This window comes from Lampetra fluviatilis, chromosome 3 (genome assembly GCF_964198595.1).
Source record: "Lampetra fluviatilis chromosome 3, kcLamFluv1.1, whole genome shotgun sequence".
Classification (NCBI taxonomy): domain Eukaryota; kingdom Metazoa; phylum Chordata; class Hyperoartia; order Petromyzontiformes; family Petromyzontidae; genus Lampetra; species Lampetra fluviatilis.
Window position 1 is genome coordinate 7,321,827 of NC_136277.1, and position 27,869 is coordinate 7,349,695.

At 49.4% G+C, this 27,869-nt stretch overlaps 1 protein-coding gene across 1 annotated transcript in view; it reads right to left on the bottom strand.

Moving 5' to 3' along the window:
- The window catches only part of LOC144948122 (uncharacterized), a 48,788-nt gene extending 23,271 nt beyond the window's left edge, over window positions 1-25,517 (bottom strand). The window contains exons 1-8 of the mRNA XM_078877557.1: window positions 25,495-25,517; window positions 23,004-23,191; window positions 21,603-21,690; window positions 18,859-19,016; window positions 18,118-18,170; window positions 15,728-15,764; window positions 7,417-7,483; window positions 4,816-4,931 (exon numbers count right to left, since the gene is read on the bottom strand). Of these exons, the coding sequence (XP_078733683.1) occupies window positions 4,816-4,931; window positions 7,417-7,483; window positions 15,728-15,764; window positions 18,118-18,170; window positions 18,859-19,016; window positions 21,603-21,690; window positions 23,004-23,191; window positions 25,495-25,517 (730 nt within the window). The remainder of the gene's footprint in view (window positions 1-4,815; window positions 4,932-7,416; window positions 7,484-15,727; window positions 15,765-18,117; window positions 18,171-18,858; window positions 19,017-21,602; window positions 21,691-23,003; window positions 23,192-25,494) is intronic.
- Between the last annotated feature and the right edge of the window lie 2,352 nt (window positions 25,518-27,869).

A 27,869-nucleotide genomic window follows, 5' to 3' on the forward strand; every position in this document is an offset into this window, starting at 1 on the left:
CGAGTTCAACCAGTCTACACAACAAAGGCTCATTCCTAACAGCATGCTTCAGCCGCGCCGAACCTCACAATAATAATATCCAGGGCCTACCTTGGCTCCTTCCACCCTCAACCAGTATATATACAAGGACTGTTTTCTTGGAATTTCTCTTACTTGATACAGCTATCATGCTGTGACGGTTCTACCTGAAGACGGAAGCTTGTGTTGCCTCCGAAACGTCGTGAATTTATTTTATTTTATTTTACTTTTATTAATTTTAATTTTTACCTACGTGACTTTACCGAAAAAACCTAAGAATATGAATCCTTGCAGTCACGAAAGCTTCAAATCTAGAATAAGGGCATCTATTTGAAAATGTGTCTCCAGAGAGACTTCTCATGGGCGGGGGTGGGGCACATTTTTCATTGAGACTCCTGAGATAAATGTATCACATTCTGGGTATTAAGAAAATCTGAACCTCCAGGATCATCCCAAAACCGATAGCATGGTGGAATGCTTTAATTGGGTACACGTGGATATTGTTTTCTATGTTAGAACGGGGAAGCAAGTGTGCTTATTAAACAACTGGGCTCCGAATGCTCGTCAATTTGGATGAAGCCATCGGAGGGGTGCAGGAGGAAAGAGTCATTGGGAGGGGAGGATCCTAGGGGAACCAAATCGGGAGGGAGTGAGGCTCAAGAGTCTCGGACACCACTTCCATTGCATCTGCAAATAAGGGGATCAGGAGGGATTTTGGTCCTGGAGGCTCTATAAGGAGGGAGTGAACGGTCAAACGGGGAGTGTGTGATTGGGAATAAAGACTGATCGGGAACGGGCAAGACTAAAAAGTACTTAGCGGAAACCTGGGCGAGACTACGGAAAATGATGTCCAAACTTCTCGACATCTCTGAAGAAGAGCCTCATAGCTCACTGGATTTCTCCAGGAAAAATACAGATTCCGATTCTGATTATTAATCAGGCACCTGTGCGTGAACAGGAAAATAGTTCTCAGCCAGGAGCTGCAGTAGTAATAGTGGTAGAGATAGCACAGAGTCAGGAGCTGCAGTAGTAATAGTGGTAGAGATAGCACAGGGTCAGGAGCTGCAGTAGTAATAGTGGTAAAGAGAGCACAGGGTCAGGAGCTGCAGTAGTAATAGTGGTAGAGATAGCACAGGGTCAGGAGCTGCAGTAGTAATAGTGGTAGAGATAGCACAGGGTCAGGAGCTGCAGTAGTAATAGTGGTAAAGAGAGCACAGGGTCAGGAGCTGCAGTAGTAATAGTGGTAGAGATAGCACAGGGTCAGGAGCTGCAGTAGTAATAGTGGTAGAGATAGCACAGGGTCAGGAGCTGCAGTAGTAATAGTGGTAAAGAGAGCACAGGGTCAGGAGCTGCAGTAGTAATAGTGGTAGAGATAGCACAGGGTCAGGAGCTGCAGTAGTAATAGCAGTAGAGATAGCACAGGGTCAGGAATTGCAGTAGTAATAGCAGTAGAGAGAGCACAGGGCCAGGAACTGCAGTAGTAATAGTGGTAGAGAGCACAGGGTCAAGAGCTGCAGTAGTAATAGTGGTAGAGATAGCACAGGGTCAGGAGCTGCAGTAGTAATAGTGGTAGAGATAGCACAGAGTCAGGAGCTGCAGTAGTAATAGTGGTAGAGATAGCACAGGGTCAGGAGCTGCAGTAGTAATAGTGGTAGAGATAGCACAGAGTCAGGAGCTGCAGTAGTAATAGTGGTAGAGATAGCACAGGGTCAGGAGCTGCAGTAGTAATAGTGGTAGAGATAGCACAGAGTCAGGAGCTACAGTAGTAATAGTGGTAGAGATAGCACAGGGCCAGGAGCTGCAGTAGTATTAGTGGTAGAGATAGCACAGGGTCAGGAGCTGCAGTAGTAATAGCGGTAGAGATAGCACAGGGTCAGGAGCTGCAGTAGTAATAGTGGTAGAGATAGCACAGGGTCAGGAGCTGCAGTAGTAATAGTGGTAGAGATAGCACAGGGTCAGGAGCTACAGTAGTAATAGTGGTAGAGATAGCACAGGGTCAGGAGCTACAGTAGTAATAGTGGTAGAGATAGCACAGCGCCAGGAGCTGCAGTAGTAATAGTGGTAGAGAGAGCACAGGGTCAGGAGCTGCAGTAGTAATAGTGGTAGAGATAGCACAGGGTCAGGAGCTGCAGTAGAAATAGCGATAGAGATAGCACAGGGTCAGGAGCTGCAGTAGTAATAGTGGTAGAGATAGCACAGAGTCAGGAGCTGCAGTAGTAATAGTGGTAGAGATAGCACAGGGTCAGGAGTTGCAGTAGAAATAGCGATAGAGATAGCACAGGGTCAGGAGCTGCAGCAGTAATAGCGATAGAGATATCACATAGTCAGGAGCTGCAGTAGTAATAGTGGTATAGATAGCACAGGGTCAGGAGTTGCAGTAGTAATAGTGGTAGAGATAGCACAGGGTCAGGAGCTGTAGTAGTAATAGTGGTAGAGATAGCACAGGGTCAGGAGTTGCAGTAGAAATAGCGATAGAGATAGCACAGGGTCAGGAGCTGCAGCAGTAATAGCGATAGAGATAGCACAGGATCAGGAGCTGCAGTAGTAATAGCGGTAGAGATAGCACAGCGACAGGAGCTGCAGTAGTAATAGTGGTAGAGATAGCACAGGGTCAGGAGCTGCAGTAGTAATAGTGGTAGAGATAGCACAGGGTCAGGAGCTGCAGTAGTAATAGTGGTAGAGATAGCACAGGGTCAGGAGCTGCAGTAGTAATAGCGGTAGAGATAGCACAGGGTCAGGAGCTGCAGTAGTAATAGCGGTAGAGATAGCACAGGGTCAGGAGCTGCAGTAGTAATAGTGGTAGAGATAGCACAGGGTCAGGAGCTGCAGTAGTAATAGTGGTAGAGATAGCACAGGGTCAGGAGCTGCAGTAGTAATAGTGGTAGAGATAGCACAGGGTCAGGAGTTGCAGTAGAAATAGCGATAGAGATAGCACAGGGTCAGGAGCTGCAGCAGTAATAGCGATAGAGATATCACATAGTCAGGAGCTGCAGTAGTAATAGTGGTATAGATAGCACAGGGTCAGGAGTTGCAGTAGTAATAGTGGTAGAGATAGCACAGGGTCAGGAGCTGCAGTAGTAATAGTGGTAGAGATAGCACAGGGTCAGGAGTTGCAGTAGAAATAGCGATAGAGATAGCACAGGGTCAGGAGCTGCAGCAGTAATAGCGATAGAGATAGCACAGGATCAGGAGCTGCAGTAGTAATAGCGGTAGAGATAGCACAGCGACAGGAGCTGCAGTAGTAATAGTGGTAGAGATAGCACAGGGTCAGGAGCTGCAGTAGTAATAGTGGTAGAGATAGCACAGGGTCAGGAGCTGCAGTAGTAATAGTGGTAGAGATAGCACAGGGTCAGGAGCTGCAGTAGTAATAGCGGTAGAGATAGCACAGGGTCAGGAGCTGCAGTAGTAATAGCGGTAGAGATAGCACAGGGTCAGGAGCTGCAGTAGTAATAGCGATAGAGATAGCACAGGGTCAGGAGCTGCAGTAGTAATAGTGGTAGAGATAGCACAGGGTCAGGAGCTGCAGTAGTAATAGTGGTAGAGATAGCACAGGGTCAGGAGTTGCAGTAGAAATAGCGATAGAGATAGCACAGGGTCAGGAGCTGCAGCAGTAATAGCGATAGAGATATCACATAGTCAGGAGCTGCAGTAGTAATAGTGGTATAGATAGCACAGGGTCAGGAGTTGCAGTAGTAATAGTGGTAGAGATAGCACAGGGTCAGGAGCTGCAGTAGTAATAGTGGTAGAGATAGCACAGAGTCAGGAGTTGCAGTAGAAATAGCGATAGAGATAGCACAGGGTCAGGAGCTGCAGCAGTAATAGCGATAGAGATAGCACAGGATCAGGAGCTGCAGTAGTAATAGCGGTAGAGATAGCACAGCGACAGGAGCTGCAGTAGTAATAGTGGTAGAGATAGCACAGGGTCAGGAGCTGCAGTAGTAATAGTGGTAGAGATAGCACAGGGTCAGGAGCTGCAGTAGTAATAGTGGTAGAGATAGCACAGGGTCAGGAGCTGCAGTAGTAATAGCGGTAGAGATAGCACAGGGTCAGGAGCTGCAGTAGTAATAGCGGTAGAGATAGCACAGCGCCAGGAGCTGCAGTAGTAATAGTGGTAGAGATAGCACAGGGTCAGGAGCTGCAGTAGTAATAGCGATAGAGATAGCACAGGGTCAGGAGCTGCAGTAGTAATAGTGGTAGAGATAGCACAGGGTCAGGAGCTGCAGTAGTAATAGCGGTAGAGATAGCACAGGGTCAGGAGCTGCAGTAGTAATAGTGGTAGAGATAGCACAGGGTCAGGAGCTGCAGTAGTAATAGCGGTAGAGATAGCACAGAGTCAGGAGCTGCAGTAGTAATAGCGGTAGAGATAGCACAGAGTCAGGAGCTGCAGTAGTAATAGTGGTAGAGATAGCACAGGGTCAGGAGTTGCAGTAGTAATAGTGATAGAGATAGCACAGGGTCAGGAGTTGCAGTAGTAATAGTGGTAGACATAGCACAGGGTCAGGAGCTGCAGTAGTAATAGTGATAAAGATAGCACAGGGTCAGGAGCTGCAGTAGTAATAGCGATAGAGATAGCCCAGGGTCAGGAGCTGCAGTAGTAATAGCGGTAGAGATAGCACAGAGTCAGGAGCTGCAGTAGTAATAGTGATAGAGATAGCACAGGGTCAGGAGCTGCAGTAGTAATAGTGATAGAGATAGCACAGGGTCAGGAGCTGCAGTAGTAATAGTGGTAGAGATAGCACAGCACCAGGAGCTGCAGTAGTAATAGCGGTAGAGAGAGCGTGCATGTGGAGCTCTTACTTGGGCCGTCCTCGTCTCTATAAGCTGTGTGGAGCGCCTCCTTCTCCTGCGCTGGGCACTTAGAAGACAGCAGATCCAGCAGCTTCTCCAGGCGTGGCACCGTGGAGCCGTCGTACCTGTGAGAGAACACAGAGTGTGACCCAGGAGTAACACAGCCTCATCTCACAGCTCCAGCAGCCTCTTCAGGTGAGTCAGCTTGGAGCCATCACATCTGAGACAACACGGAGCATGACTCAGGAGTAACACGGCCCCATCTGTTGCGTCTATAAAACACAAATTCAGCCAGAGTTGGAAATACTGTTGTCATATCTGGATTAGAGTTCACTGTACTTGAGTCAGGTTGATTGATAGTCTAGCACTCACCGATTCACTCCAGCCCCTCGCTCTCTGGTGGTCAGTCCCCTTCGTATCACTCTCTTATCGCTCACACCATTGTTACTGTTCCCATGAACTTTAATAATTGATGTATCCACACATGTCGAAGACTCGGTTTACCAGATTGATGAGTCTCATCCGTACACCAGTGATCGGCCATGGATGCAGTTTTAGGCCCTCGTCTTCTCTGAGCTCCAAGGTGAGTTTAACCCATCGTATACATTGACGTAAAGGCTGCCTTCGACTGTGTGGACAGAGAGGCATTATGGAAGGCGTTGAGATCCATGGGAACTCCACCGTTCCTGGTTCATCTCATCTGGATGGGTAGGAACTTATCTGGATCGTTCAAAATACCACCGCGCATCCACCAAGACGACATCCTTGCCTTGGCCCTCTTCTGCATCTGAATTTACTGGATTGTGGCTAGGTGCTCTCGGGCATTTGGCAAAGCTATTGGTGATCAAATGTTATCAATATCGACTATGCTGACTCTGGACAATGATATGGACTATATTGGACTATGCAGAAGCTGACTCAGATAAAATACAGACTTTCCATACACAGTATCCCAGGAACTGCTTGTGTGGACTAATCGGTGACCACCATGAGGCTGAATTGGAAATCTGGGAATCACTGGATGTGGATCGCTGGGGAAATTATCTGGCAGGCTGGAAGAGTGTAATTCAATGTTAAAGAAATCTGAAACTAGACAGCACTCGCAGAGCACGTGGGAGCAAGGCCTGTATTCACCGACTGCATTCGTCTTTCATGACCTCATGTTCTCTTCCTATGCAACCCCATCCCTTATCACGCTCCACATCTCTCCCTTATTCCCACCCCCACCCCTCCTGCCATCATCCACCTCATCTCTTCCCATCCCCCACCAATTTGCTATTTACTCAGGGAGCCACTACACTTTTTTATCTGGGCCACAATGGAAACAGCCAAGGCTGTAGGGGCTCAATGTGGATGAGAAATACCTGCAATGGAATCTCTCAGATAAGCCAACTGCAGGGCAATTTATTTTTTTAACAAGAAAGACAACTCATGCATGTGTATGTGATCTTTAACGCTTTCAAATAAGAGTTTGTCCTCAGGGTATGTTTTCATGAATGCTCATTCCTTGCTATGACATGAATCGGTAGCATGGACATTCACAAAAGAAAAATAAACAAAAACTGAAAAATGCAGATAGAAGCATGGAGAGAGATGTATACTTGGAAGTAGATTGACCAATAGAAAACATAACACAGAGATGACAGAACATACGCAGGTTAATGGCATCGTATTGACGATTAAGAAACTTAATAGGGCTTGGGCACCACATATGGTCATGAATAATGATAGAGTTGCAGCCAATGGATCTAAGAGGACATTCACTGGGGATGTGGATGAATAAAGTCAGCTTGTGTACTCAGGTTAGGTGGATTATTAGATCGCACGAGCCTGAGAGATGAGGGTTGCTTGGGGAGGCCTTCATCCAGCAGTATATTTGTTAAAGCTGATGTTGAATAACATTATCTTTTGCACCAGATAACAAGATGACACCACATAGCATGTGACGCCGTGAGATGACATCGCGTGCCATGATGCAATGGTGAATAGCATGTGGCACATGACGTCATTGTAATGGAATAAATACCTTTCCACAGAATGTTTGAATCACCGAGTTTTAGGGAAACTTTCATCAATGTGCCTCTGCTTTCTGAAGGGTACATTCCCAAATAGCAATACAAAGTCATGCTGACATGTTGTTCAGATAGCATCATATTTACAAGTTATTGTAATCCCCTGCTACAACAGTTGGACAAGCCGGATGGGCAGAGCTATGAATAAACACTTTCAACCATAGTTAGAAACATTTTAAAACGCTGTGGAAAATTACAAAATAATGAATCAGTGCCACTTTCTGTAAGGAATCGGTGCCAGGTGCTGTAAGGAATCAGTGCTACGCGCTGCACGAAATCAGTGCCACATGCTGTAAGGAATTAGTGCCCCGTGCTGTAAGGAATCGGTGCTTACGTGCTGTGAGGAATCGGTACCATGTCCTGTAAGGAATCGGTGCCACGTGCTGTACAGAATCGGTGCCACGTGCTGTACGGAATCGGTGCCATGTATTGTAAAGAATCAGTGCCACATGCTGTAAGGAATCGGTGCTACGTGTTGTACAGAATCGGTGCCACATACTGTACGGAATCAGTGCCACGTGCTGTAAGGGTCACTCACTTGGAGAGCCACCTGAGCTCACGGATGATCTCCCCAACTGGGCCAGCCTTTGTCTTCAATTCCCGCTCTGTGGAGAATCCAGCCGCATTGTAAGTTCAGAAGTGGTACACGCATCATCACAGATAAGATGGGAAAGGTAAGTTTGTCATGGTGGTGTCTGATGTAAAATAGCTATTCTTTGGTTCTTTATTATTTTTTCTATCTTCGTGACTTTACCGAAATAACCAAAGCATATTAATTCCTGCAGTCACGAAACTTTTAAGTCAAAAGTAAAATAGCTACTTATGCTATGGCTCCATTATGTGTTATTTAACAGCACACACAAGGACCAGTACATCATGTGAACACAATACACTATCTGTATTTATAAAGCAACTAATAAGTATATAGAGAGGGTGTAATGGAAGAGAAGGGCACTATGGGAAAGACAGGGCAAGGAAAAACATACATTCTTGTCTGGTGCTGCTGTTGTCAAAGTGCTTCACTGGAGCATCGTTGTGCTGTGTGTGATGAGCGTGTGTGCAGTTAATTTGCTGTGTTCACGTGACGATGCATAACCACACACGCAGTGCAAACAGGTATTTTACCTTCAAGTCTGACGCCTGGTAGATTACAGATGCCGTGACTCCTCTGCTGTGAATAAAGCTGTCTTTCTAATAGTTTACACAAACTCAAATAAGTGTAATGCGGGCGTAAGCGACCTTCCGGATGTGACGTCACGGGGGGTGGAGTCATGTGACGTGGGGGGAAGGTTCGGGTCCTTAAGCGGGTAAACCGGAAGGGGAAGTCAGTCGGGGTGTGAGCGGAAAAGGGTGAGGCCACGCGGGCGAGTGTGGAGAGGGGGGGGCGCCGACGGCCATCGGGAGCCAACCCCGAAGATAAGAGGAAGCTGCGGAGTGGTGTGCAGCTGCAGAGGAGACAGCCAGAAGGGCTGCGTGTTAGAGGCAGCGGTGTGGCTGCCAGGAGGAGCTGCGGGGAGAGAGAGAGAGAGGGCTGCATGTTAGAGGCAGCGGTGTGGCTGCCAGGAGGAGCTGCGGAGAGAGAGAGAGACAGCAAGAGGCTGTCAGAGCCGCGGAGGGAGAGGAGTTGCAGCGAGTACAGCCAAGGGGGGCTGTGTGAGAGAAACAGCAGCGGAGCTGCTGTTGTGGATCGGGCCGACATTGGAGTCAGCACCGTGGAGAAGCTACAGAGTAAAGACAGCCGTGTGGGTGTACAGCACGAACCGAATAAAGGACACTGAGCCAGACATCGTGGTCCAGTCGTTTATTACACTGGTGTCGGAAGTGCAACGGCATGTCGAAACAAGTGAGGAAGAAAGTTACTCCGGCGCCTGCATCGGCTTCTTCGTCCGACGACGACAAACTCCCTCCAACCACGGATCCTGTTGGGGTGGTGGAGGAGAGCCCGGCTGAGGCGACCACGGGAACAGGAGTGGAGGATGTTGGCGCGGTGGCGGGTCCGTCGACATCATCAGACGCGGATCAACGATGGCAAGCGATGGCGGTACAACTGGAGGCACTTAAGGACGTCCTGGCGCATCTATGCCATCTCGTCGCGCCAGGGACGATGGATGATGCAATTGGTGCTCCGCGGGCCGCCACGTTGCCTGTCCTGCCGCCGCCATTGCCCACGCGGCAGGAGGCCGCCATTTTGCGCGCTCCGTGGCGCCAAACCGCCATCTTGGCCACGCCGCGGGCCGACGCCATTTTGAATTTGCCATCACAACCACCACCATTGGAAGACGGCGGGAAGAGGAGTCGGAGTCGCCACCTTACAACGGTTAAAGAATTTTCCGTCGGTGGGGACTGGAGCGCGTTCGCCTGCCGCTTCTTGGCGGCGGTACGCACAGCAAGATGGACCGATGCGGAGGCTTTGGAGGTGTTGCCGACTCTCCTGGACGACGAATCTGTCCGATTCTTCCGTTCCATAACGACCGATAAGAAGGCAACTTTATGTGGTGTTTTTCAAGAGATGGCCGATGCTTATGAGCCACCAGATGATGCGCATCGGCGATTCGCTCAACGACAACGAGCACCAGAGGAGTCGCCCGTGGCGTTCAGGGGTGCGGTGCTGGAGCTGGCCATGGCAGCTTATCCTGAGACGCCACAGGACCTGCTCGAGCCTCTCATATTAGGGAAAATGTTGGAGCTGTCTCGGGATCTAGGGATCCCCATGCCTGTGTGTGGGCATGAGAAGCTAACTTCCCGGACGGCTGCTAAGTGTCTCGATGCGCAATTCAACCTCCGTCGCTGGAAACAAGTGACGGCGTGGACGGGGGGGCCCGTCAAAGAAGAGGATGCGCTGGGGTGGAACCCTGCGCAGGCTGTCTATGTTCCGGATGACCGGGGCCCTCAACAACTGACGGCCGCCTCCGCTCCATGGACGGGACGCGGCGGGCCGAGACCGCGCGCGGCGCTACCAGAACGGGGCCGCCAGGAGGCGAGGCCTGCGCTTCGGCGCAACGAGGCCGAATGTTTCCGCTGCGGGCGTAGGGGCCACTACGCCAGAGACTGCTGGGCCCGCTTCCCGGCTCCGCCGCAGCAGGAGGCCTCGGCACCGGTCAAGTCGGCTAAAGATCCTCCGAAACAGGCATGTCGGCACGCACCAGACACTCGGCAAGGCTTTCCACCTCACCCACCACCTGTGTTGCGCGATCCTATTGTTGTTGTTAAAGAAAGGCCATCGACGGGGCCTTGTCATTCAGTTACGCAGTGGCGCAAATTGGCACGGAGAGTTGTCGCGGCCGCTACGGGTTCGTCCACTGTACCGGGGTCCATACAAGGTGTGGACGTGCGCATTTTGGTCGACTCGGGGGCGTCTGCGACTATTATATCGGATGTCATTTTCCATCTGTTGGGCATTCCGCCGGGGGCTGTGCGTCCGGTTTATGGGTCGTGCGTCGCTGCGAACGGGGGTAGCATGGGTATCGTGGGTCAGGTGGATGCTAAGATATCTATTGGGGATGTGTCGGCCTCGGGTGTTGTGTTGATATCGAGATCTTTGGCGGTTCCTTGTTTGTTAGGCACCGATTTTTTGGCTAAGATGCCCATTTTGATCAAAATCAATGAGAATTGTATTGAACTGCCGGGGGGCCGTCAAATCTCGTTTCTGCCGTCGCCCTGGGGGCGACCTGCTTCGGCCGTACAAGTGCAGGCGCTGTCCGTCGCATCTGTGGACATCCCACCTGGTACACAGATGCTTATACCCTTGCGGTATCGGAAGCCCCTGCCTGATCGGCTAGGAGCAGTAGGGGTCTTGTTGTCACCGTCCGCCACGATAACAACCGGGTTGGCGTTAGTGGGGGCACAGACCATCGTCCGGCCGGATCAATTACCGTTTTTACAGGTGCTTAATGCGGGGGGAGAAAACGTCCGTGTCCCGGCCGGTACGGTTGTGGCACATGCCACTACGGCGTTTGCGACCCATGATTGTCCACATAGCCGGGGAGTTGTTGCTGGGGTTTCCGAGCCAAGGAGTTCGGATGATCGTTGGGTTGCTCATTTATGTGACGAAAATTCTTCCCTGTCCATGGAGCAACGTGGTGCGCTGCGTAAATTGTTGTTGACATATTCCGATGTGTTCAGCTCCGATGATTTGGATTTGGGCCGCACTTCGTTGCTTTACCATCACATTGAGACGGGCGATGCTGCCCCTATTCGATTAAATTCGCATCGGATGAGTCCTGCGGAGCGAGAACACGTACGGGGGGCAGTGGAAGACATGTTGGCTGCGGACATTATATCGCCATCTAACAGCCCATGGGGCGCTCCAGTCGTCTTGGTTAAGAAGAAGGATGGCAAATTGCGATTTTGTGTTGATTTCCGCAAATTGAATAAGATATCGGTGGCAGATGCGTACCCCCTGCCGCGTATGGATGACTCCCTCGACGCATTGTCGGGGGCTAAGTTCTTTTCCACACTGGACCTCTCTTCGGGATTTTGGCAGCTTCCCCTTGACGAGTCCTCACGGGAGAAAACCGCATTCCGTACGCCGCAGGGGTTATTTCAATTCAACTGTCTCCCGATGGGATTGAATGCGGCCCCTGCTACATTTCAAAGATTGATGGAGCTCGTTTTGACGGGGTTGCAGTGGGAGACATGTCTTATATATTTGGACGATATCATTGTCTTCAGCCGCACATTCGATGAACATTTGACGCGGCTGGAGACAGTGTTCACGAGGATGCGTTCTGCCAAATTGAAATTCAAACCAAAGAAATGTCACCTACTGCAACGGTCCGTCCGCTATTTGGGGCACATTGTGAGCGCTGAGGGAGTGTCCACGGATCCGGAAAAGACGGCGTGCGTCCGGGATTGGCCGACTCCGGCCACCGTGGGGGATGTTCGGCGGTTTTTGGGATTTGCCTCGTATTACCGAAGATTTGTGCCGGGTTTTGCGACGATTGCGAGGCCTTTGCATCTCCTTACGGGTAAAGGACGGAAGTTTGTTTGGGGACAGCCGGAGGAGGCGGCCTTTCGGAGTCTGCGTGATCTATTGGCCACGGCCCCAACATTGGATTATCCCGATTTCGATCACCCATTCATTCTTGATACGGACGCGAGTGACACAGGTATTGGGGCGGTGTTATCACAGTCTAAAGGGGGTGTAGAGCGTGTCGTGGCGTATGGTAGCCGAGTCTTGTCTCCTGCGGAAACCCGCTACTGTGTCACTCGCAGAGAACTATTGGCGGTTGTTTTTTTCCTACGGCAATTTCGACCATACCTCTACGGTCGTTCTTTTATTGTGCGTACGGATCATGCGGCCTTGCAATATGCCCTTAAAATTGACCAGCCATCCGGACAGTTGGCACGTTGGTTGGACACGCTACAGGAATTTTCCTTCCAAATTCAACATCGGAAGGGAGTGCGCCATGCGAACGCTGACGCACTTTCCAGATTACCGCGGCGCGGCCCTTGTAAATGTGAGTTGGGGACGCATAGGTGTTCGCCGATTCCAAACCCCCCTCAGCCGCTTACGTTGGCCGTCGAGAAGTCGGACACTCCGATGGAACCGGGACCGGCTGACGGGGTTTTGAATCTGCCGCGGTCTGTCTGGATCCGGGAACAGTTGATGGATGAGTCATTGGTGTCCTTGCGGAAGCGGTCTGCTAAGGACAATGGGAGTCCGAGTACGGCTGTGGGGCCGCAAACCGCTCTCCGAGATGGTCTGCTTATGTGGCGGGAGGGGTTCCAGGAACGTTGGCGCCTGGTGGTACCAACGTCCTTGCGATTCGAGTTGATTAGAACCCTCCATTGTGACACTCTCTTACATTTAGGGGTGCAGAAGACCTTGTTGACGTTGCAACGTCATTATTTTTGGCACGGCATGGCGACAGATGTCGTGGGGCACGTGCGCGCGTGCCCTGCGTGTGCACAACGTAAGCCGCCGAAACATCCTTACGTGCCGCCTCTCCAGTCGATTCAGGTGTCTCGAGTCAATGAATTGGTGGCACTGGACATATTGGGACCTTTTCCACCATCGGCGAGGGGTAATAAATATTTGCTGGTAGGGGTTGAGTACCTCTCCCGTTGGCCGATGGCCTGGCCGTTGCCCGATCAGTCGGCCGCGGCCATTACCGACGCCTTTTTGTTTGGGTATATTATGGATAAGGGGGCGCCTGAGAGACTCCTCACGGACCAGGGCAGGAATTTCTCTTCTAAATTATTGGCGGAAGTGTGCGCGGGCCTTGGGACTAAGAAAGTACGGACATCCCCATACCATCCGCAGACGGATGGTATGGTTGAACGGCTGAACAGGACATTGTCTGCCATGCTTTGCCATACCGTGAGTGAACAACAATCAGATTGGGATCTGCACATCCCCGGGGTGCTTTCGGCGTACAGGATGACGCCTCATGCGGCTACAGGATATTCGCCGTTTTACCTTATGTATGGTCGGGAAAACGTGCCGCCGGTGGATGTGCAATTGGGAACTGGGGTGAAGGGACCTCGTAAACCACTTCCTGAATACATTCAGGACACGGTTCGCCGAGTCGCGGAGGCGCGGGAGAATGCCCGCGTGGCTACGGCCAAAGCCCAGGCCCGGAACGAGCGATATGCGCGACGGTCTGAGGGGGAGTGCCCTTGGAAGGTTGGGGACCTAGCCTGGCTTCATTGTCCACAGGTACGTCCGGGGACCTCGCCGAAATTGCACAAACCCTGGCATGGTCCCGTACGCCTCATTGCGGTTCCCAACCCACAGTCAGCACGCGTCCAGATTGGGTCTCGTCGCTGGGTTGTGCATACGTCGCGCTTGAAACCATATGTTGCTCCCTTACATGATGCGTCATCCCCCAATGTTGCCTTGCCGGGGTCTGTTGCTGCTGACTCTCCCCTGCCTGCGTCCATTGATCTTGCTAGAGCGCCTGTCGTACCTGTTCCAGACAGGCCGGCCGTGACATTGCGGGGGACGAGGGGCCCTGCTCGGAGGACGCCTGCCAGGTCTGCGGGACCTTCGAGCCCTGCAGCCCTTCCGACCCAGCTGCGGGCACGGTCACAGGACAAGCCCAAGACTAACTCTTTAGAGACACGGGACGGCGGTGGACTTCCAGCTGCGAAAGGGGGATTACCCCCTGTCGTTCCTCGACTTTCATCGCGTTCCCGTTCTGCGAGTGGGCCGCCGACCGTCCGGGACGAGCCGGCGACCCGCACACGTTCCAAATCGCTTACGTTTCGTTGATTGTTGTTGTCTTGTTATTTTTTTCTTACAGTTGTATTTATTGCATGCTTTTTGTACGTTCGTTGATGTTAATCGCGTTGTTGTTGTTGTTCTTGCTGTTACATTGTATGCTTAGTGTCCTTTAGGGGGGGAAGCTCGGTTCGCCGCATTACGATTTGCTATTGGTCAGCCGAGGTCGGCTGGGATTTTTCTACGGGGGAGGGTGGTGTAATGCGGGCGTAAGCGACCTTCCGGATGTGACGTCACGGGGGGTGGAGTCATGTGACGTGGGGGGAAGGTTCGGGTCCTTAAGCGGGTAAACCGGAAGGGGAAGTCAGTCGGGGTGTGAGCGGAAAAGGGTGAGGCCACGCGGGCGAGTGTGGAGAGGGGGGGGCGCCGACGGCCATCGGGAGCCAACCCCGAAGATAAGAGGAAGCTGCGGAGTGGTGTGCAGCTGCAGAGGAGACAGCCAGAAGGGCTGCGTGTTAGAGGCAGCGGTGTGGCTGCCAGGAGGAGCTGCGGGGAGAGAGAGAGAGAGGGCTGCATGTTAGAGGCAGCGGTGTGGCTGCCAGGAGGAGCTGCGGAGAGAGAGAGAGACAGCAAGAGGCTGTCAGAGCCGCGGAGGGAGAGGAGTTGCAGCGAGTACAGCCAAGGGGGGCTGTGTGAGAGAAACAGCAGCGGAGCTGCTGTTGTGGATCGGGCCGACATTGGAGTCAGCACCGTGGAGAAGCTACAGAGTAAAGACAGCCGTGTGGGTGTACAGCACGAACCGAATAAAGGACACTGAGCCAGACATCGTGGTCCAGTCGTTTATTACATAAGTACTGTGCATCACTATAGCATTGGTTTATTTAATATAATAAAAGATAAGTCTACCAATTTTCAGTTTGATTGCTCAGATAATTGTAATGAAAATGTTTGGGAAAAAGTCTAAATCATGTGTGCTGCTGGACAGGAGCTGGTGTATGGGGTTTGGTGAAGTCATTGCCACGTTCAGCCGCACCAAGCTGGTCGTGGCTTTTAGGGGGTTTCTGCCTTCGGGAGCGAGAATGTGGAGCTGGGTGCCATTTTATAGAGACATGAAAAATCGACCACAAAAAAGTAGTCTATTACAATTCCTCGTCGAATCACCAACTTGGCAATGCTGCTGTGGTGTAATGGTTGACACAGTGGACTATCCAGATCATGCCGGTTTTATTCGATCCTTCGGCTCGGTTGTTTAAACAATCGAAAGTTTCTTAATTCCCCAAACTCTCAGTATAAATAGGTACACTGGCAGGTCGTGTGTGGTGGGGTAAAGTATGGGTATGTATGTATGTATGTATAACTTCTTTCGCACCGTTCATAGCCAACCATGTTAATCGTTCTTCCCACCTTTTCCACAACATCTGGCCTGAATTGAAGAGTAGGCCAAAATACCCTCTAGATGAGCTCACCAGAGCGCCCTCTAGTGGAAGTCCTTCTGCCAGAAGTAGCATGAGCAAGCAATTTCAGTGCTTCACGATTACCATTTTAATCATCTGGGCTCTGGTTAAATCCCTGAATGATGACGGAGTGAGCCTAAGCTGGCGTCTGTGCCTCTGCTAGTCCACACTGCACGCTTTGTACAAACCCTCTCGGCAGCACCTCTCCGTGATGCACACACAGGCCTCACCTTTGGCCTCTTTTTCCTCCTTCAGCTCTTGCTCTGTCTGGGGAGGGAACAACAAAACCACGACGGCCATCAGCACCGAGAGGCAGTGAGGGGCAACAGCCCAGGGCTGGGCACACGGCCCCACGCAGACACCGCTACAGCAAGGGGAGAGCTCCCCGGCGAACCCTCCCACGGGAGCTTCCCTGCTCTCGTAGAGGGCTCACAGCACTATGTACGAGAATAAACACAATGTGTTATCGCCAATCTCAGGGATATTCATGCACCATGCACAGTCATCAAGACTATCAGTGCGTGTACGGGCACTGCGTGGTTTCTGCTACAACCGCTCTATTGCTACGCACTCAACTTATCTCCCTCCTCTTACCCCACTCATCTCTCTGCTCACTCCTCTCTGATGTGCAGGTGAAGTGTCTGCGCCACACTATGTGCACGAGTGCCATGTGTCCACCATGCACCGCACTGCTCGTTGTGATGAGCGTGGTTAATTTGTTGTCTTTTTGACCTAGGCTAAAGGTCACAGGGCATACAGAGGTCATTACAATACCAAAGGTCCCTGTTGCCTTCCAGTCACGGTGAGCCTTTAGGCAACTGAGCAATTACAATTACCTAAGTAACTTTGTGTGGATTGATACATGAACAAGTGGTTTTTATGGAGTGTACCAAAAGGCGTACACTTAGATGTGTTGGTTTAAAGTAGAAAAGCATGCTATATTTTTTGGGAGACATTTGTGCAAATTTTGTAGCCATACTAATTCGATGCTATCATTCACAGACTCAAAACTGATAGATGCACAACTATATAACGCAATTCACATCGTAACCGGAACATTTAAACCAACACAAATCCCCTGTCTCCCTTTCCCGGTGAACATTCTGTCACCAAATATCCACAGACACATCGTACAAACTGCAAGGGAGTTTACACATTTTCTTGAAAACAACAACCTCCCCATCAACCAAGACCTCAAAAATATTCCTCGCCATGAACTCAAAGTCCCAAACCCCCTTCTATAATCGCGCTGTCACCATCCTAGAATCTCACCCAGATCCAGAAGAATGCTGGCGAAAAGAGTGGAAGAACGCAGATGTCCAGAATAACCCTCATTTGAGACCCAAACATTGCACCTCCTGGCTTTGGCATTCCTCATCGAAGACACTGGTGCAACCATCAACCATATCAGAACATCAAAAACTGATGCACAAATCTCCTTTCTTCATGGATAATAATGAAAGACAAGCCGTAGTGCAACTGTGGCGATGCAGCCCAAGTGATGGACCATATAGTAAACCACTGTAGTCTGTGCTCCTTGAACAGGGGAATAACAAAACTACACGGACTCTGTCCTGAAGCCCTGTCGTGGCAAGCAGACTTTGACATATGCATTTAGCTCATGAATATATTGCCATATTGAGAATATAATAAATAGGCTGGTAAGAGTCTGGGGTAGGAGGAAGATGAGTGGAGTGAGATGAGTGGAGTGGGAGAGGGAGATGAGTGGAATGAGAGGAGGGAGATGAGTTGAGTGAGAGGAGGGAGATGAGTGAGAGAGGGAGATGAGTGGAGTGAGAGGAGGGAGATGAGTGGAGAGGAGGGAGATGAGTGGAGTGATTGAGGTAGATGAGTGGATTGAGATGAGTGGAGTGAGATGAGTGGAGTGAGAGGAGGGAGATGAGTGGAGTGAGAGGAGGGAGATGAGTGGAGTGAGAGGAGGGAGATGAGTGGAGTGAGAGCAGGGAGATGAGTGGAGTGGGAGCAGGGAGATGAGTGACTCCCAGCACTGACAGCACTGACTTTACTGACTTCAGCACTGACTCCCAGCACTGACCGCACTGACTGTACTGACTTCAGCACTGACTCCCAGCACTGACCACACTGACTATACTGACTTCCAGCAATGACCGCACTGACTGTACTGACTCCCAGCACTGACCACACTTACTATACTGACTTCCAGCAATGACCGCACTGACTGTACTGACTCCCAGCACTGACTACACTGACTATACTGACTTCCAGCACTGACTTCCAGCACTGACCGCACTGACTGCACTGACTTCCAGCACTGACCACACTCACTGTACTGACTTCAGCACTGACTCCCAGCACTGACCGCACTGCTTTCACTGTCTTCCAGCACTGCCTGCACTGTCTTCCAGCACTAACTGAACTGACTGCCAGCAATGCGTGACATCATCATAATACACACGGGCCGCCTTCCTCAGTGATTAGTGGCCTCAGTTACCAGGATGAAGAAGACTACGAATTGACCTCTCACCAGGGAATGCCGTGTTCACAAAGCCGTGATGATGCAACGTTAACTCACGCAACGTCCTGCACGCACATGTGGCACGGTGTGCAGAGCGGCTTTTCAGTGCCTCACCCCTCTCACCTTTCGCCTCCAAACTCTCACTTGGCTCTCCAGACCCTCCCAGTCTCCCACACCTCGGACATCAAAACAATGAATGGAGACGCATTACACTCAAAGATACCAAAGTGTTTGTTCGGGCATGTTACAGCACAGACGGCACACACCACGGTGCAATCATTTCCACATACAAACAGCACTACATACACACACATATACAAGTACACACTTAGACAAGTACACATACAAGTACAGGCATACAACGTAGAATGAAACACACTCTCAGAACACACACACACGTGCATATCCATCAGTGATGATGCTCACCACTGCCAGCAGGGAGCCATCATTTCTAAACTCCCGTTATATTGTATAGAGCTGACAGAGCCTGGACCCAACTATGACCATCATCAGGCATTTGACATCGTGTCAGTGTTGGGAAGCAGTGACGAGGACAGTGTGAGGCCGCATCATCATTCCCCTGTCTCAGCGGCCCTCAGCTGGGAGACCCCGCCACGTTCAGATTGCACAAGGCCTTGTACTCCTCACGGCGCTTCACGTGTAAAGCACTGACAGAACGCACCACGAGGCCATCACCAATAACATGGCCACTTTTTAGTGGCCAATATGCTGCTTAAATATTCATGAGATTTCAAGGAGGGAAAATGGTAACAGTCATGAGGTGTGTTTGGTATTGGAACCAAAGTCCCTGAAGCGTTCTTGCTCTGGTAGCCATCAATCAGCCAGGGCACTCGGTGGACCCACCTGTGGAGCTCAGCGGCAGTGTCGTCTCGTATCCGTACAGCTTCTGCACCTTGGCCACGTCGCAGGGGCTCAAGGAGTTGCCATGCCCCATGTGCAGCATGAGGAGCGGATTCTTGGGGATGATGGTCGGGTTGCGCTCGTCCACCGAGCCCGCCGTCCTGGACACGCACAAAGCCTCAGGTACAGGGCCCTCCACCATCCATACACACCGCAATATGCAGAGTGCATTTGTAGCATTTTGCATTTAAAAAAACTCACATCCCTTCTTGAAGGATTACGTTTGCACATAACACAAAACATTTTACAGGTGCTAAACAACATTGCAATTCACCCATCAGGAATGAAGGTGAGGTCTAAGAAACTTGAGCATTCATAATATTCAACATTCAAATCTCAGGTAGCCACAAGATATTAAACCAGGTTCGAAAGCACATCAAGCTGATTGCCGATTGTACAACAAAAATAAGGAAAACATTTTTTCACCAAAACTGAAATGATAATGTAACACCAGTCCTTTATCAATACAAAAACACTCATTTATTATTAAGATGATTCAGGATTACACCAAATTAGGATGTTTAGCAAATCCTGATTCAGCATTCATATGTGGAAGAAGTCTCGAGTGTCCGGAGAAAACCAACACAGAAACTCTCAAATGTCCCTACAGATCAGGCACCTACTTGCGCTACTGATCCTCACTGGTCATCTCTTAGCCCTGCTGGCTGGGACTCTCCCACACATGATGCAATGTGATCACCATTGCTGCCTTTAGTGCTGGATTCCAGTCACCATACACAGAATGAAAAACCACGTGGATAATCCAAGCGCAGCTTTGAGGCATACGTGTGTTATATTCAACGTTGAACTTAGTCACAATTGCTGATGTGGGACCGTCTACAGTAAATCACATATAACTCGTCACAAGTTCGTTAAGCTACAATGTGTGGAAACAGCTCCACTTGCCAATTACAAGCCCGGGTTGTTCTATACAAGGCAGTGAGCTGTGGTGGAAAGCGTTTAGAATTACTATAACTCTTCATATTGCTTACATTTGACAATATTAAAAATATATTTGCTTTCGTAAATGCATCACAAATACACGGTACAATATTTTAGTTTGTTTCTTCTTTTGGAAATGTTTTGATGACACAATTGAGATAAAGTTCGTGAAAAGAATGCAAATGTGAACATATTTTACAAATGCAATGTGCCTGCACGCTGTAATGGCATCGCGTGGTTGTACACGGACAGACAGTGGCAACTGTGGCCGCACCGTGCACGGGGCCGCTACCGGTCCACCCCCACACTCCCGACACCTCTCACTGCGGTGCACCGTAGCACCTCTAGCGGCTGTAGAGGCACTCGAGCAACACACACATCGAACATAATCCATCCTCACACATTGAATATAATCCATCCTCACACATCGAACATTATCCATCCTCACACATCGAATATAATCGATCATCACACATCCAATATAATCCATCCTCACACATCCAATATAATCCATCATAACACATCCAATATAATCCATCCTCACACATCCAATGTAATCCATCCTCACTCCAGCAATTCAAACACGCGTATTTATATATTTATTTACAATACAGGACGTGCTGGGAATTATGGTGGGAAACACACAAACTGTAGCTTAGGGGATGTATATGCGTACACACACACATTGTACAGAGATCCTCGATAACAATGACCAGTGAGCCCCAGGGTTTCAAGCTGAACTCGACTTAGCAGTGTGACAAAGAACCACAGTCACAGTGACAACAAACTGTAGTAACAATGTGTCCTGAGTCCTTGAATTGCTTACCTTGCAACCGTGTCCCAGTGTGACAGAGAGTAGGGAATTTCAGGATTATAAATACAAAGCGACCTATCTCTTTGGTTACAAGTATGGCGTAACTCTGGACCCTCGGCTGAATCTCACTTTGTCAGGCGCTCTTAGCCACTGTGTGCTCCCAGTGGCGCTCAGTCGTGGGTGCTGGTGACATTGCGACTTGCCTTTGACGGCAATCATCCAGACACGTGCGACCCTGGTGCTTGGCTCAGCTCAATGCTCTTGACAAAGCAAATCTTATCAGTGGAGTCCAACCGCCCATGCTTACATGCATCTGTTACGCACCCCAGCGTGCAGTTAACTTCCATCATCCACTCATGGCTTTTTCTGCAAGAGCTGTGCCCTTGCACCTTGGACTGTGCCCTGGCAACTCGTGTTCTCTAGAGCGAGCGACCACACGGACATGGATCTCTTGTGGACTTGCGTGGTGTGTGCGGGAATGTCGTGGGAAGTTGTTTTTATTGTTGCCCCGATGCACCTTGCCACTCAGGATTAGGAATTCTCTACCGACACTTAACAACTTAAGTTTGTGGTGGTTTTGGTGTTATTAAAGAGAGGTCATTTTCAGCTTGGTCTCTGTATTTCATCCAGGGTAGAGCACCGGAAAGACCGTGTGAGTGGATGTGGCGGAATATAAGGGGGAGACCTACACCTACCCCCTTATATAACACACGTACACTGTAGTACAGGGAATGTGTAAGACACAATGTGGTATAGGGAAAGTATAACACATACACACACACACACACTCTAGTATAAGGATTGTATAACACACACACGTGGTGTAGTATAGGGAACGTATGATACACTCTAGTATAATGAATGTATCAGACACTTGTATAATGAATGTAAAGGGCTCGCACACACAGGGAGTGGTTGGGCTGGTACGTACATGCTGTAGTGCATGATGGAGCTGCAGTCGTAGGGGATGGACACGTCATGCACTTGTAATTTTATCTTTACGATTTGACTCTTCCATTCTAAAAAAAAAACAATGTTCACCATTTAATACTTTTTTAAAAATGTAGAATTGATATTTTACCTTATTACAAAACTCAACCACTTGTAACACAATGTTGTGGTACGGACGTAGTATATGTGGTTGTTGTGCTATGAAACAGCTCATTCTAGATTTGAAGTTTTCGTGACTGCAGGGATCCATACTCTTTGGTTCTTTCGGTAAAGTCACGTAGGTATAAAATAAAATAAATTAGATTACGACGTTTCGATTGCAACACAAGCAATCATCATCAGGTGGGAAAACCACAGCAAGAATTGTTTTTCTGAAGTGGGAGAGAGAGTTGGTGTGATAAGAGGTTATACAGGCAGGGAAAGAGGAGGAGCAAGGGGGGGGGGGGAGAGAGGGGTAGGGGTGTGGGGTAGGGGAGGGCAAGCGCTGCGTGGTGTAGTGGTACAAGGCGGATGTGATAGACGACAACCACGACAAAGCAGTTAGGGTTTTACCTGGTTAATAACATCCTTAATAACATGCAATATCCTGGAGTCTACAAACTAAGTTGCACCTGTGGTGGCTGTTACATTCGGGAAACGAAACGACAAATCTCGGACCGTGTTCGCGAGCACAAGGCAGATCTGAAACAAGGTAGAACTAACTCCTCCGCCGTGGCTGACCACTGCTATAACGCTGTGGGCTTTCATGATATTGTTTTTTTCTGAGACCAAGGTACTCTGCAAACCATCGGGCTACTATCAAAGGTTTGTTCATGAAGCCATCCAGATATATAAATATAGACATAACTTCAACTGAGAAGATGGATACAAATTGAGCAATCATTGGAAGGATGTTATTAACGAGGTAAAACCCTAACTGCTTTATAGTGGTTGTCGTCTATCATATCCGCCTGGTACCACTACACCACGCAGCGCTTGCCCACCCCTACCCCACACCCCCTACCCCTCTCCCCCCCCCCTTGCTCATCCCCTTTCCCAGCCTGTATAACCTCTTACCACACCAACTCTCTCTCCCATTTCAGCAAAATATTATTGCTGTGGTTTTCCAGCCTGATGATTGCTTGTGTTGCAATCGAAACGTCGTGATTTAATGTATTTTATTTTATACCTACGTGACTTTACTGAAAGAACCAAAGAGTATGAAGCAGCTCATGTTCCCTTTGTACGAACAGTTGATAAAGAGATGAGTGCAGCGCGAGTGCCCGGCCACTCTAGCAGGAATGGAGGATCGGCACTCGTAGCACCAGACGCAGCTCGGAAGCAGCTGTCACGAGTGGTGCTCAAGCTGCACCTTGGGATAGAGTGACAAACGCCTTCTCACCTTCCTTGATGTTGTCGCTCAGCACCCAGACGTGGTCGTCGCGGTCGCTGCGGCAGTGCTCGTGGTGGAAGCCGAGCGCGTGCATTAACTCGTGCAGAACCGTGCCCTTGGTCACCTTCCCGGGCTCCAGGGACAGATCCTGGCCTCCACCCTGCCTCCCCACGTATGACCAGCCCTTGCTTAGAGACCTGAATGCAAAAATCATTCACTGGTGTCAAGCAATTATTTTTAATGCATTCAGATAATGTTGATTTGTAATCCTGGTGTCAATGAGCCAATGCATTTGCATGCAACAGAAGAGACTGAGCACAACAGCATAAAATAGTGATTTGTCATTGTCAAGGCCCTGCACAAGATGGAGGGAAATAAATTAGGAATGCTCTGTCCATTGGTCATGACCTGTCCTTGTTATAAAAATGCAGCCACCACTGCTGATTTTGATTTCTTTAGAACACCGACCATCGGATGTGAGAAGGCGGTCCAAGTGGGTGAACTCTTTCACTTTCATCTTGTTACCTACAATCGGAATATTAATTTCCCTGCATTCTCTCTTTCATCCTCTCATTTCTCTTGTTTATGTTATTTTCAGTCCGAAATCCTCTTTTACTTTATTAACTTTGTAACTAAAACATGTCACCCCTTACTCTATAATTGCCAGCACCTATTTGTCATCTGCAAATCTGCTGATCTCACTGACCTCAAATAATTCCTTCCATCATGATTTCCCACACTGCTTCATTATCATCATCATCATCATCTCCACAAGGTGTCAGTGATAATGTGCACCCCTGTATCGCACCTCTTCAGATTTCTGTATTATCTGATTCGCCTTTGGCTATGTTCACTGTTGCTGTTGACCCATGTGCAAAGCTGCAATAACCTGTCTATCATTCCAGTCCAATCTGATCATCTGGAGCAAATTGAACAAAATATTCCCATCGAGCCTCAGAATGCTTTCTCAAAATCAGACATATACACTTCTTGGTTAAACTCTGAGCTCCTTTCAAAGATCGTTCTCATTACACCTTTTGCTTCCCTGTTCCACCATATTCTTTCCAAAACCCAAACTGGTCCTTTTCAAAGTAGGCCTCTGCTTTTCTCTTGATCAGTTATTGAATCATTCTCAGAATAATCTACAATTGTGGTCTCAAACTGATTGTTCTGAAGTCTGAACAATGGGGATTGGTATGACTTTAGTTCATAAAGTCTGCTGGTCATTCTCTCATACATCTTGTCACAAAGTGTAATCTAATGTATTGCTCCCCCCTAAGAGTCTGCCCTTTTATTCATCAATTCCATCGATTCCTTCTGCCTTCCCCATCTTCATACATTTGATTGCTGCAACGACTTAACTTTAAAGAATAGCAGGACCCTTTGTCTACCAGTCTCTCTGGCTTCCCGTTCCACATGGATCTTCAATGTGTACTTTACACCTTTCCCCTGTGTGCTGCCACTGGTATTGGCTCATCTCTCTTCTGTGATTTGCTTCACTTCTTTGCACAGTAAACCCGACCTTCCCTGCCTGTTCCATCCCTCAAGTTGTTGGAATTCCCTTCCCCACTGTCGTTCTCTTGCTTTGTCAGCCTCTCTTCTCGGTCCGTTGGTCTCTCTCCTGGATTCTCTTTTTTCTTCTATATTGGTATTCTTTCTTTTCCTTATTGATTTCTTTAACAATTTGTAATAAAGGACTCTTTCACTGTGTCTGTCTCCATTGTCCTTTATTTGGGTTCTTACAACTTTGCCCCACACGGCCTTCGCTCAGAGCCTTCTCCACCTCCCGCTTGGCAGCTTGGCAGCTGCCGTCGCTCACGTAGCCTTTTCTCCTCGCTCCCGATGCAGCTCCGCTGCTGGCTCTCCTCTCAGCCTCTCCGCCTTTATGCAGTCTCTCAGCTGCTCTCTCTGCAGCCCCACCGCTGCTCTCCGGTTCCCCCGTGCCTGGACACCGCTGGCCAACGGTGCCGAGTCCCGTCCTGTGGCGATCGCGCCACTCTCCACTCTCTGCCCTGCGTGGCCTCCTCTCGTCTTTATTCTTACACTCTCCTCCCGTCTCTTCCGGTTCCCGCCCTTAAGAGCTTTCCCTTCTCCCCCACGTGACCTAACCCCTCCCCCCGTTACGTCATATCCGCGAGGCCGTTTACGCCCGCATTACAAATTTACTATTTTACCCAAGGCTTTTTCCGCGTCTGTTCCCCACCTCTCTTCCAATGGTATTTTCTGTGCTTGAGAGTATTACGTTCAATAAATCTCGATTCCATCTCTTCTTTTCTTTCAGGTTATTTTATTCAATTTCTGCTTCGAAGTAATAGAGTAATTATAAGAGACTGTCTGCTCCTGGGGAGCCTTGAGCGATCACCATGCTATTTCGGTTTCTCTGTTTGACTACAATGCAATCTAACCGGTATTTTCCTGAATCACTTGGTAATTAACAAGTACATTGATTAATTTATTTCATGGTGGAACCAGATGTTTATGTAGCGCCATAGATACTTACCTGCAAGGGTGGACGGGGCCCATCTAGGGCGGTACCTCGTACCGCCAGGGGAGGGGCTGCAGTGCCAGCCCAAGAGGGGAGGGGCTACTGGGGGCTCAGGATCCCACACAGCTAAGCCCCTTGGCGCCCCCAACGGGGGGGGGGCTGCGGGGGATCTAGGATCCCACACAGCACCACCCCTCGATGGGCAAGGGGCATAAAAGGGCACCTCCCCAGCCGATCTGGGACCAGTTGAAGACAAAAGCCTAAGACCAGCTAGATAGGACCCTGAAACCCCTAGCCCCACTGTCCCTCTCAGGGCCGGGACTCTGTGCGGCTCAGTGGTGAGACCCTGGGAACCCCTGGCCCGACGTCCTTGTAAGGGCCGGGTCCAGTGGGTCAGTGGTCGGAACTCGCACCCTGGCTATGGCGAGTTAGAATAGCCTCCCCCTAGGCACCCATATCCGGAGGACCCTGAGTGTAGTCCTGTGTTAGGGCACGTTAGCCTAGAGGCAGTACCTCCCCAGACAGTGGTACAGGAGGACAGTAACCCTGAATGTTCTGGGACTGTACTGCCGAGCGAGGTGTTTTAATAAATAGTGTTGCCTCCAAGAACCGTCTCCGACGTCTCCTGAATCCACAACACTACATTTGCTATGCAAAGTTTTCTTAACCTACAGAATTCTACTGGTCGTTTTTTGATCTCTATCATTTTTAGGTCCCAAACCAAAACCACCAATCTGCTTGGAGGTCTCCACTTTCACTCCCTCTGCAGAGCGGCACAATTATACTCGCTAAGGCAAAAACATTCTCACCATCCTGTTTTATTGTAGTTACCATAACTCCTGATTAAAGAGAGTACGATACAATGGTCTTCTCCTGTGAACTAATTTTTTTATGCACTTCCAATTAATGTAGACTATGGACTCATCAATCCTCACAAATGCCATCAAACGTGGCATCATCTCCCAACGGAAAATGGTTATTTGCATTCAATCCTCCATGTCACCCGGAGGTGGCACCACACTCGTATTGTGTCACCCTGCCAAGTGGCAGTCAGTTAATCCCAGCACCTCGACACTGCTACACAAGGGGTTTTGAGAGATGAATGCCATTTGCAGTGACGAGTCAGATGCAATGACGTTCATGTTGCACTGCATCCAACTGAGCCCCACACGGTGCTCGTAGCCAGATCAATGTGCTCATCTAGGTTGAGGTTTTTCAATTTCATAAATCCATGTCTGACTGCTCTGGCCAAACCAAACACTCGATAAAAATGCAATTTTCAGTTTGGCGGACTTCTATGTCTCATTGGGGTGAATATTGTATGTAGAAAGACCTCTTGGAGGGTTGGCACCAAGTATGTGAGCCTTACACAGCACTGAGATGTCTGCTGCTATAACGAGTACGAGGCGCCAGAGTAATTTCACATCACTTCTGAAGGCCAAGGTTAACACACGGCAATGGATAGAAGGAAGGCACAGCATCTTGTGGTTGGCTGTGATGAGCCAGACTTCATCCCAATGGAGGCAGATCAGGTATAGAATGTGCCGTTTGCAAAAAAAGAAATAAATAACTAGTGGCCAGATGCAAAAACTATCAATAACCTGTAATGATTAAATGTATAGAGTGCTTACATGCAGTGCATCCCAGAGCACTATTCTAGACTCAGAGAACAACAGGATCATCAAGACAAAAGTAAAAGAAAGGAGTTAAAAATGCAGGAGAGATTTGGTAACTCTACTCACTCGGGCTGAGCCACTGAAGCTCAATACCAACACATCTGGAGAACAAACCCACGATAATACCACGGATGCAGGACCAGCTGCAGTCCACTGCCAGAATCACACAATCCACCCCAACCACAATGATTACACCTATCCCTGTCAAGAGGTCGCACAGATTCCATGAGGGGGCCGGCACTGGCATAGCCCAGCCCCAACGAGCCACAGAGAAGCTCAGCACCACTACAGCACAGTCTCAGAAAGTTGCAGACAACACAACACCAGCACAGCACAGCTCCATCAAAGCCCCAGAGGGCTCCGAGCCCATTGGCAGCGCATTTAATGTCTCACACTTACACAGCTTCTTGGTTCTTTCGGTAAAGTCACGTAGAAGGGAAGTAATAAAATAATAAAAATAAAACATAATAAAACAATTCTCACGACGTTTCGGCTACAACGCAAGCAGCCGTCTTCAGGTGAAGAATGAGACACTACCAAGCTAGGAGCTTATATATAAACTGGGTTGGAGGTGGAAGAGCGCCTTAACAGAAGGAATGTGCATATGAAGAGGAATTTAGCATATTCATGGCAAATGCGTAGGAGGTGGGAGGGGGGGTTTCAAAGTCATATTATGCCCATGCATTATGCAGGATCAGCAGCACCAAGGGGGGG